Consider the following 12,128-nt stretch of genomic DNA (forward strand, 5'->3'; position numbering starts at 1 on the left):
AGACAGTATAACAGACAGCATAACAACAACCCCTAACCCACCGCTACGCACAACCACGCACTGATGATGTCACCTCGATTGGTGATGAAACGTTTGCAACCAAATTTTCCAGCTCAGCGAACAAGCCAACGACCACACCATATATATATATATATATATATATGTATATATATATATATATATATATATATGCTAGCACCACAAATCTCCAGTGGTGCTGTTGCGCGAATACCTCCATGAAACGTCCGACAAGCGGTCGTAAAGCAAGACATTTCAAAACTCTGTGTAGGGGACAGTCAAACAAAACCGAGTGCTTACAAGTCGACAACTATTGCCCTCTCCTATTATAAAAGAATAACACATCACACATTCAAGGTAAGGAATTAGGCCATCAAAAAGGCGTACCTTCCGTCGAAATAAATCGACCAGCAATTTTTGTAGCGCGGCCTTCAAATTTGGCATATTGGAAAGCGACGCCTTAGACCACGGTTTTCCACAGGTTTCAAAAGAGCATCCGCACGTAGTTCCTCCATAGAAAGATTCCACCATTGGGGAAGGAAACACGCCCGATGGAATAATATATGAAGAGGACGCTTTCCAAACCGATTTCGATGGGCAGCACTTTCTACGGGTTACCACATCTCGCGACACATCGGCGCTTATTTTGATCCGTTTACTGCAGGTGTTTGGAGTATGTTCCACAGCTACTCTTTTCCCGAAGGATTTCTGCGGTGAGTCAAAATAGAAAGTAACATTTATGATTTCGATCGTGAGCGCATTCTAGCTAAAGTGCATAAGCACTGGAGGTGCATGAGTTTGAATTTTATGAACTGGTCAGCCAGTCGAGCTGAATCGGACGACACAGCTAGATCAGTCTATTCACGAAAAAAGTCAGTCGCACATGGGTTCAAGAGTGTAGATGCACAAAACGGAAAGGTGGTCGTGGTCACGTATTCCCTTCCTCTTAGCGAAAGAGTCTGGTCTGAATTGGCAAACAGTGCATGCAAAGCTGGTTAACTACAAAGTGATATCAACACACTGTCAAACCGACCCAAGATAATCGCGAATATCGTGTAAATATCATGAAATATCTTTTGTAGAAGACTGGATTAGTGATATTTGGTCCGCAACATCGCCTGCGGACTGGATTAGTGTTTCTGTTTTCGAGCATTATCTTAATTTAACCTTTGTCGAATTAGCCATGATACCGTGATTCCATCCTATTCAAGATAAACAGCGGGTAAGACGGGAACTAGCTTGGCGCAGCCTGACTAAGTTCAACCTATCGTCGGCAGTTACCGCCGCCTGTCAGCTATAGCCTAAAAACGTTCGAAATGAAACAACCGATTAGAACGGAAAGATGCAAAATACTTCCAGTATAGTACACATTTTATTAAGTGCATCACTATACGCCCATGTTGTCAGGTTGCGACTGAGAAAGTGCAACATCCATGAGCAGAGATTCGTAGTGGATGCGCGATGAATTAAATCACATTCCTGTAAACAGTTCTTGGGATTCAATCAGGATCAATCAAATGTTCTGGAGGTGACTAAGAGGTTATTACTGGCAGACACGACACTTGAGGAACGGACATAGCTCTGAGTGGATGACATGGCTGATGGCATAAGAGTATGTTTGACTCTCGATCAGTTTGTTTTGACACCATTGTTTACTCACAGGAACAAGGTATTGCAATGGGATCTCCAATATCCTCAGTTTTAGCTAATATTTATATGGAGGACTTCGATGGATATCATTGTCGACCGAAAGGTTTTGGCGTTATGCTGACGAAATAACGTAAACAGCTCCCACGACTATATTAATAGCTTAAATCCACACAATAATGTTCATCAGCATGGAGATAGAGTCCACCTCTGGTACACTACCCTTCCTGAACCGTATAACACATAACGGTGATGGGAAGTTGGAAACTACGATCTACCAGAAACCAACAGACACAGGGACCGTCTTAAACTACTCATCAGCATACCCAAAGCCCGTGTACGCCGGTGATGTCTCATCGTTGTTACGTCAAATGAGAGCGCTGTGCGCTGAAGATTTACATAGGACAAACTGCCAGGGAATGGCATGCCGAAATAGGTGAGCATAAAAGGAGGATAAACAAACCACCATGGAATGTTGAAGAATACCAAACGATGGTCAAAGACACAGCGATGTTGCTACATACCTTAGACACGGGACAGATCTGGATAATGTGGAAGTTTCAAGACGGGGACCGCGATTCACACCACAGCGGCCGAGTTGACACTGTGTTTGTGGTTGTCAGATCACGTAGAATCATTAGCCAAAACAGGGGGGTGGAAATCCCAGTCCGACCAAAGTTCACAGAATCCCTCTTACACAACTATCGTAGCACTAGCTCACCCACACAGACGGACGGAGAGACCACCACATGAATCAAACGGAACCAGAAGAACTAGACTTTAGGTTGGACCCCAATCCATGAAGGTTTCCCCATCGGCTTAACACTTGGTTACCCACCCTAACACACAAAATCTCTCGGTCGACACCAATCAGTGATTTAGCTTGACTCAGCTGATTGGTTCTCCCTCCGCCTTAAATCTCGACCAACCTCGTAACCTAGTCACTTAGTCTAAACAAGCTTTTGTGTCAAAAGCGAAACGTTGCCCAGCCATAAAACTGCCGATTGTCACCAAACTTTTTCGAAAACGAGTTCTTGGGGTTTTTATGAGGTGTTTCTATCAGACTTCCGATATGTCTTTACAGGAATTCCTAAGTGTCCTGATTAACCTGTGAATGTAGTCCAGTGCGAATTTGAAGCATCTCGAAGAATTCCCAAACTCTGGCATCAAACCGAAACGTTGCATATAACTCCCCAAGAAATTTTATATCCACACCGAGTCATCTTTAGATTTTTATCGGGACACAGTGATTCAATCGTGTCATTGTAAGAATTTTCTCGGCATATATTTTGAACATATCAAGACGTATCGCCAGAAGGATGTTCAGCATACACTCTCAATTGCCAGTCAGGTAAGTTCGCGGAGATAGCGTTTTAACACACTGCTCATGGGTCTGGCAAAGGTTTGCAAAATAGTGTCGTTCCTTTTATCTGCACATATTCCACATGTGCAGCAGCATAAGCGAATGTATAGTGTGCAATTTGAAAAACAACCATAGTAATTGAGACAGGCTAGACAGTCTAGAAACTTGGTGGTCGCCGGTGTCGACAGCCGCGGCAATCGCACTTGTGAACATAATTGTTTCACTGGTGTCATCACCTAGAAACCCTGTGAAATCTAATGGTGACGAGGCTTTATTGCACTCCTTAAAAAGGGCATTCTTACTTCTTACCACGAATGGTTATTCATGGCATCAATCATCCTGGTCGGGTTAATTTCGCATGACGAAAAAATCTGGCGGAAATTGATAAGGTCATGACGAAGTTCCACAACTTTCACCAATATTTTTTATATAACTGAATTAACTGATTCTGCTCAATTCCTACCTCGGCAGAGTACGAGGTGGTGACAGACCACCAGTAGCTACATCAGTCAGTGATTGCACTGGGTCCACATAGAACGGAGAGAAACCCATTCATACAAGCCAGGAAATTTAAAGGAGGAACCTGTCTAGACCACCCAAGTAAATGTAAGACCACAGTCTGGAAAGACATTGGTTCCGTTGTCGATGCGAAACAGAAGTAGAAGCATTCAGATTCCCTGATCAATTTGAGCAATGCAGTGAGAGTAGAAAGGTTCCGAGATGAAGTCTATTCCTGCTCTCCGTCCTGTAGCAAAAGGCACTGAATGCAGTGCAGCCCTCAGTGTCTATATAGATCTAAAACAACCAGACCAATTAATAAATCCAGGGCATTCTCAGAGTGGTGCTTAGGTTTTTTTAAGTGCTTGAGACTCTTGGTGCTTGGACATCTTGGTTGCGAGAAAAATCAACGGTATCTTACCTCGTTTTGTATATTGGGAACCTACGTGGACTGGATAGCATGTGAAATCACTGCTTTCTATCCGTTACGGTACAAATGTAAAATAATGCTTGCTTTTGTCCATACGGTTAGGAGAATTTGCACCTCAGATACAGTCATCGAGGAAATCAGAATGTTCAAAGATGAGCTGCTCCATCGAAAAGCACCTCCCTCCAAATGATGAACCGAAAGTGGCACCCACAGTACCGAAACACAACATTTATATCGATGTTCATGATCATGCTATTGGCCTATCTAAAGGAACACCAAACGATTCCCTGCACCATACTTGCAATACAGCATAGTTGTGTACGAAAGCATATACACGGGCTAAGCCAGCGCAGACAGTCAGAATACCGACATCCATTTTTTTATCTACGACCTATCCCGTTCAACAGCTCATCTGTAGGTATGGTGATATACATGGTTGGAGCTCACAGAAGACATGAGAAGCCAGCAAAAGGGCACGTGCCCAAAAAACTCCGAACGACATTAGCAGCCTCTAAATCAACTCTGAACGAATCCAGGTTCAACACACTTATCGCCAAGCACTTAGTCGACACAGAACATATTTGAACTCATTTCATCTTTGCGTGTCTTAACATCAAACAGTCAGCCTTGGGGGCAAGATAAATAACCGTTTCAGGTCATTTCTCTGTGTTCAGTGAGAGGTTGTTTTACACTTATGTAATTGCCTCAAGTTGCACTATATTCTGGATCTTGTGCTGCCTCACATCTTTTAAGGTGAAAGAGAGTGTTTGAACTGAATTCATCCTGAAAAGGTGTTCTTACTACCTTGTTCAAAATAAGGAACAGGGTTGAACAAAATGTCCTTCGTTGGAGAGCAAAACGACTGCTCCAACCATAAAAAACCTTACACTTTCAGGTACCTCATAAATTAGCTACTGGAAACATACAGCCTAATAGGTATAGCTACAAGAATGGCAGCGAGTGGCTTGCGCCTCTATATAAGTGTATAACTGAGAAAGAGTTTCCGTGCGTTAACTCTGTAGGGTCATGTGAGTGGATAATGAGGGGCAGTAGTTGAAATGGATGCTACTGAACAGACTGACTACCAATTTAAAGAAAAGATGTGATGCAACGATTGGGAAATCACGGAACCCCCGATATGAGAACCACGAATCATCAGTTGAGTTCAGCTTTATAGCTACACACATTTCAAAGGTGTACTTTGGTCTTCACAGAATCCAGAGCTTACTCTGTCTCTATAAAAGGTCATCTCAACCTAAGATACTTTCTTATAAATCATGGCAGGCGGAATATCAAGCCAAGGACAAGTGCAGGGGTTATGAAGTCAAACACCTACAGATTTGTGTACTGTGCACTTCTCTTCACAATTCACTTTCCACTTCAAGGTTCACTCCTCGATTTGTATAATCAGGCGTTCCATGGAATACAGATTGGTCAGTTTATTTTGCTGACTAACAAGTAGTGCTTGCCCACAAGGTTTACTGTCCAGAACAGCCCAATCTGGGTCACCGGTATCATTGTCAGACCACCAGAGGACTACTCCTTAGCTAATAACGTCATAATAATGTCACATTCCTTAGCAAAACTATGATCTTCATCATCGAGTGCCAGTTTCACATGTGGCGCGTTTCATGCTTCAACGGTACAAAAACTCTGCTCGGTTACACTGGATGTCTTTCTTTACCAGTGAGCCACCCTTGCCTGACTGAAACGTTGAGCCGTTTCTGTGACTGAGTTACACTAAAATTCAATAAATTGCGAATGCCCTTGCTGTACGTGGGTATTAACGCACCTCACAAAGGGTATGGTTGAAATACTCGGCTCACATACCAATGGCGAGAAAGCATGGACTAAGTTTCACTCCATACAATCGCCTGACAAGCATGAGCCTATAAATTCTTCACCATCAGGACTTGAAAAATTTTCGCTACATAACTGGTATGTACATTCGCGAAAAAACGACGGCGTCGCTAACAGACTGGTGAATAACACATGTTTAACATGACATTTGGGCAAACCGTACCGTGCCGGACAAAACCGTTGAACAGCAAAGATGAGTCAGGTGATACAGAATGACCCAGAGACATGGGTCGTTTCATTTTTGATTCATGCGGAATTTGGGAAAAGCCACGAAAAATCACGACCGACTAAAATGCTTTTGACGGAAACGGAAACTTGGACGACCTATAATGCAGCAATACTAAAAAATGTTTTCCACAGCCTAGCATTTCATTCCGCTCCAGGAGTCCAGACATAGGCATATCCGCGCGGTTTTCTCACCAATTCGAATGATTACACCTCATAGCAATAGTTGCATAAAAATGCATCAGAATCACTATTTGTAACCTCATATGTCACGTTGGTTAATCCTCTGGTAGTGACTATAGATCTGGCTACCCCACTCGTGCTGTTCACTATCGTCGATTTTATTCGGCCTTTCCTAACGTCTAACAGGTTAGTCAGGGAAACCAAAGGAACCACCCATCAAAGCTAAGTTAGATGAAGTAATGTTGACCGTATAACGTCAGATACCGCATATTCGATTTCATCAACACACCTATTATGTACGAAATGCCTAGTTTCTATGGAGATACCCGACAATTTGATTTCCTAACTGATTCCAGCACCCCAGCCGTTGCAGTTGGTGGCTAGTGGTCTTGTCCCAACGTTATCTCAACCATTTCAAGCCACCAAATGATAGTGCACAGAACTATGAACTTGATCCGTTTGGCAAGACTTACACCATCACCATCGTCATCATCATCATCATCATCATCATCATCATCATCATCATTGCTGTCACCACTGACAGAAATACACCAGCAGTACATACTGATGCTTAACTGACATACGGCTACGAAGGAATAAATTACCAGTAAAGAGTGAAAAGGGGAGGGTAAGACATTAGTGGGAAAAAGTCCCATGTCCTTAAGGAAAACTATTTAGAATGGGGTGCCTACATCTTTTGATAGCACTAAAATTAGCACATCTGTGCATCATATTGGAGACACCACCAGCAGGATCGACCCAGCGTGTTCTGGAACCTTACCCGACCTAAGCCCCTCGAGCGAACTCTAGCTAGAAAGTCCGGCTAGTAAGTGACAGTATGCACGTAACTAGAATCTGCTGCGTACCATTTCCCGCAGGGTTTCAAGCCACCTGCAAGCAGGATCACGTGGGCTCCAGTCAGGAAGTTACGAAGATTCCACAACACTCAGTCTGACAGTAGCCACTTTCAGTTCATTTCCATGTCATGACCCGCCCTCCTGAATCTTTCACCAAGGTTCACCGGCAACTGCAAAACAAGCGTGTGCCCAACGAATGAACGGTCGAGTGTGGAACTTCAGTAGATGAATATGACTCAAATGAAGAATAGGTCTGCCAAATCCACGCTTGATTTTGTAATACGGTTGATTTGGCACGTAAGACGATGCATCAGCATTAGTTTGTTTCTGCTGAAGATTAAAAAGGTGACTCCAATGGTTGGTTGGTGAACTGTAGGGCTTCGAGAACAGATACAATCCTGAGTTTTGCATCATCTAATTACTGACGCAAGCAGTCAGCGTTGCATATAGGCATAACTTTTTCCAGCGGCATTTAGCTTCTGGGAATGCACACAACGGGATAACCATCCAAGTCAGCCAATGCCGGTTGGGAACGCATCCTTATCGAGGACTAAATGACTAACTCGGAGAAATAATATTAAAAATGGTTTGTCTTTAGGGACTTGAGGCGTGGAACAAAATGAAATATGGTGCCAGAGTAGATAATAAACTATGATGAGGTGACTCCTAAAAACGGCACACCCACACTTTCAATTTTCTGTAAAAAGCGCGAAAGGTACGATAAGGAATCGCTTATGGAGGTCCACTGCAAAATATTTTCCGGTTTCTTGCCCTTGGCGAGATTGGTCTTATCTGAAATTGTGCTTGTCGATTAAATGCCCAGAGCATTTCAGGGTGTGTTGCCAAAAGTGTAATCTAATGAAATATTAGTAATATTAAGACGACAGAAACGGACTAGCAAACCTCGAAGTCTCTTAGCAAGAAATACTTTGGTCCCTTCGAGAATAATGATGTCAACTTGATGACTTTCAACTTCGCCAAACTTTTCAATAATACAGTTAATGACTGACTGAAGAATTGCTTGTGAAAACCGTAAAATACGCACCTAGTGAGTAGTGTATCCTCTGCTAAGTAACCTTTTCGCAAAAGTGATATGACCGACAAATGTTGAACCTGATGAAGCCAACTTATCGGGTGTAATGATTTGAGTTTTCTAGGAAAGAGATAAAGTTATTTAAGTAACCAATATGGTGTGTTATCCCGTTGTCGGGCCGATAGGGCAGAAGATGATTGCATTGATTTGTTGATATAATATATCAACAGTATCATATTGATATATTATTAGTGGGGCATACTGATATATCAGTAAGTGAGCTGAACTTTGGCACTACTCCAATATACAAAAGTAGCCAGAAGTTTGGGAAGAAATGTTAAAACCATGACCCCTGGATAGGTTAACTTCCTTTACACCACGATGTTGTAGCACTAATACACTTGATAGAATAATCAGTAACAGTAACAGTAATGTGATGGATCTGTGTGAGATGACATACACAGATAGGCATTCACCAAAAGTTGACAATTTCGTGTTCATTGAGAACGCTTACTCCTAGTTCAAGCAATGCAGCAAAACAGAGTAAGGGAGAAAACGCCAGTTCACATCATGATCGAATTTTAACTGTACGGCACCAGCAAATGCATTCTCCTATTTTACATGTGCGGTAATAGAAAGTGAACCAAATAACACCATTCCACATCTCCGTTGAAATCCATACACCCCGTCGCTAGGCTCATGCAAACGTAGTCTACACGGATTCGGTTAGGGTTTTCTAAAACTCATGCTTTCCTTTTGACTTAAAAACCCAGAACAACTTGCACTGTTAGTAAACATGTAGTTTTCAGCTGACATATGCTTAAAATATGAAAAACAAACTTGGTGCAAATCACACTGAAGCCTACTCTAGAAACCCCCCTTGACAACGGAAATTCAAAAGTGAGAGCGCTTGATGGGCGAACGTAACCAATGTGAAATAACGAGTTACCTGAGACCAACTGGTGGGGAGCAGGAAACGTCACCAGTCGCTCGAATTGATGATTCTGCCTGTTTCACCATGGAAGTTCTAAGGTTTTATTACTGCAGTCCCTTTTGAAAACGTAGAACAACTATGATGTTGCAAAATACTGAGAAGCTTCGCATAAGAAGGGTATGCACAAAATGGGGTAATCCTATGAAGCAAACTTACGGAATTGGCTGAGCACGACCGATCACTTCGAAAGAAGTGAATGTGGAACCGGCTAACAAGTTGTTGTATTAACCTGAAATGGTGATAAGTACATTGTGAAAAGCTGAAAATATAAAATATTTCTAGTTAGTTTTACTAAAAACGTATGATGGACAACCCAGGATGACCTACAGCAGATGAGAGAAAACAGGACAATATCTTCAAAAGATAGCGTTCAGTTGTAGCACCCTTCCGGTGCCTAGCTGCCATGCCACCCGAAGGAAGCACGAGGGCTTGGATACTGCCAGATTGCCCAAGCCTAGACAGGGAAAGGCGAGAGGCGGAGGTGGGATTCGAACCAGGGACCTTCCGGTCAGCAAAATTCGCGCTCTAACCACTTGGGCCATCTCGCCCGCACTATCTTCAATATTGTGCTACATGAGGAAAACAGAACAAGAAAAAACTAAGCTTCCATAGCCTACAGAGAAAGCCCACCCGTTTAACATGCTTGCAAATAAGCGGCACAAAAATCCGGTAAATTGAATGTGACGGTTTCCTGCACTACCTGTAAGCAACGCAAACTCCTACTAGATAAAACAGAAGTTAAGAACGACTACGGCGCTGCTGATGCAATTGCTGGATAAACTGATGCGGTACAAATTGACCGTTGGCATACCACTGATGCTGGGGAAGGCAGGAACAGTGCTTTCAGCGATTAAAGAGAAATACACACAAAACAGTGTACAGGAAATACAGTAGGACTCGCAAGGGCTACCAATATACTTAAAGCGAAAAGACGTTCAATTCAAAGAATGGCACTACTCAGAAAACGCTTAGATTGGAGCGCGACATAGATGGCAATGCTAAAACTACTGGATTAATATAGTTACATGAGTAAAGTGAATACATATCTATTGCACAAGAAATTGGTCATCGTCAGGAATTGACACAAAATCCTGTCAAATTGGTCACATAAAAGGTAACCTAACATGAGAAGAATTTTATTTGATCGATTAGCAACTACAGCGAGACTGCTTGCACGAAACTTGTACCGAAAAATGGGGTCGCATCCGGTGCTGCCCACGTTAGTTCCAGAACACCACCACCGCACTTCTGCAGATTTTGCAGTTGATTCAAACTTAACAGGTACGTACTGCCACCAAATACTTGGCGTTCAAGTACTGGTATGAGAGAGACCTCCCTCAATCGTTTTCTATGGTGAAACAAACCCGATTCATTTAACAATTATCGGGTGCCGAAATGAGGGGGGCTTGGTGACAACGGACGCAGTGGGAAAGTCTGCTGCTCCGGATTCTTCGTGCTTCGGAAGTTCAGCTCAGGATGGCGCTGTGAAAAGTGGTGATTGACTGACCGAATTCGCAGCCTTCAATCTACTTGGGATATTCAACAGATGTTCCCAGTACCCGAGTAGGCGTCCATTCACTTCGCTCTCTAGTTGCAGTCGCACTGCATCATATAGGATGCACCCTAGTAGATGACCGATGGGTAGCATTTGTTGAGGACTGTGCGCCCATCCCCCGTTTAGCAGGAACTGGCAATTGATGCTGATCAGACCATGCCACTGTACCCGCCGTGTTCAACCATTGTGTTGCCACTCGGAACATACTAGGGCTTACGAAACCAATCTAGGTTAGCTGCCCTGAAGTGCCCGAAAGTCCCCTTCAACCGCTGGTTGAAATCACCTTGTCGGTTCAGGTAATCTCCGTTGGAGGGTCCTTTCTCCACCCAACAACATCCTTACAATGGCCAACGCATCGAATTCCATCAAACTATCGACGAGCCACATCCCCGAAGCGGTCGGATCAACTTACTTTGGAGAGGGCCGTTTAGGCCCTCAAAGACAAGCAAGCGAACTAAGCTTACCGATATCTGATAATGCTCCTCTGCTGATACCAATCTGATGGCGTATTGGTGTATACAGTGTATATAAGTTGAGCTTCAGTGCAAATAATCACGAAAACGGTGCTCACTGAAGACGGAGGTCATACTGGGCCTCAAAGTTTACTGGTTATCGAATGCGACGTCGAAGTGGATCGAAGTGCAAAGCACAAACATCGATTGTGGAGAGGTTTAGCTGTCAGTCTATCGAGTCACTCGCTGTCCGACGATAGCTCAGCTGGTAGAGCGGAGGACTGTAGTGAATCGCAGCTATCCTTAGGTCGGTGGTTCGAATCCGCCTCGTCGGACCAATTTTCAGTCTTTTTTTGCTTTTGCAAATGCCGATTTGTATATGCCTGAAGAGTGTTGTTTATCGAATGTAGCACTTGACACCTATGATGAGAATTTAGACTTTGAGCGATCGCACGCAGCCGGATGACTCACGTTAGATTAGTTTGATTGGACGCGAACATTCGTGTATTTTAATGTTCACATAATGGTCTCAACAGAACGTAATGTTATCATCTAAACAATTGGTATTTAGACTTCTCTCAGGTAATCCTGATTCTTCCACCTCCAAGAGTTCTTTCCGGACACTGTTTGAAGTATTCAGAATAGCTCAACAACTTCTTAAGTTTACCTCGAAATGATGGGTCCACAGCACTTCAATCGCAGTTCTGTGTTCCTCCGCAGATCACTTCTCCAAAGTGACCAGTTTTGGTCAGTCTCGTGTGTTTCGACATTGAGGTGGATACAGAATGCAATGCAGGTTCTTAATCATTATCCAGTAAAACTTGATTACGTTAGCAAATACAAGATACTAAAATGGAGGAGTGTTAGGGCAACGGACGCAAGGAGAATGTCGGTTTCTCAGGGTTCTGGTAGACCAAACCTGGAAAGTTACCATAAAATGATTCGATGCTGCTGTTTGATTTGGATAAATATATTTTAAAGAGTAAGTCATTAGGTTCCGGTGTAATTCACTC

At 43.2% G+C, this 12,128-nt stretch overlaps 1 protein-coding gene across 1 annotated transcript in view; it reads right to left on the reverse strand.

Annotated features, from left to right (window-relative positions):
- The window catches only part of T265_06714 (hypothetical protein), a gene marked incomplete at both ends in the record, with an annotated part of 75,747 nt that overhangs the window by 17,820 nt on the left and 45,799 nt on the right, over positions 1 to 12,128 (reverse strand). The window contains 2 exons of the mRNA XM_009172048.1: positions 406 to 726; positions 9,265 to 9,337. Coding sequence (XP_009170312.1) covers positions 406 to 726; positions 9,265 to 9,337 — 394 coding nt within the window. The remainder of the gene's footprint in view (positions 1 to 405; positions 727 to 9,264; positions 9,338 to 12,128) is intronic.

This window comes from Opisthorchis viverrini, assembly GCF_000715545.1.
Source record: "Opisthorchis viverrini unplaced genomic scaffold opera_v5_143, whole genome shotgun sequence".
NCBI classification, from domain to species: Eukaryota; Metazoa; Platyhelminthes; class Trematoda; order Opisthorchiida; family Opisthorchiidae; genus Opisthorchis; species Opisthorchis viverrini.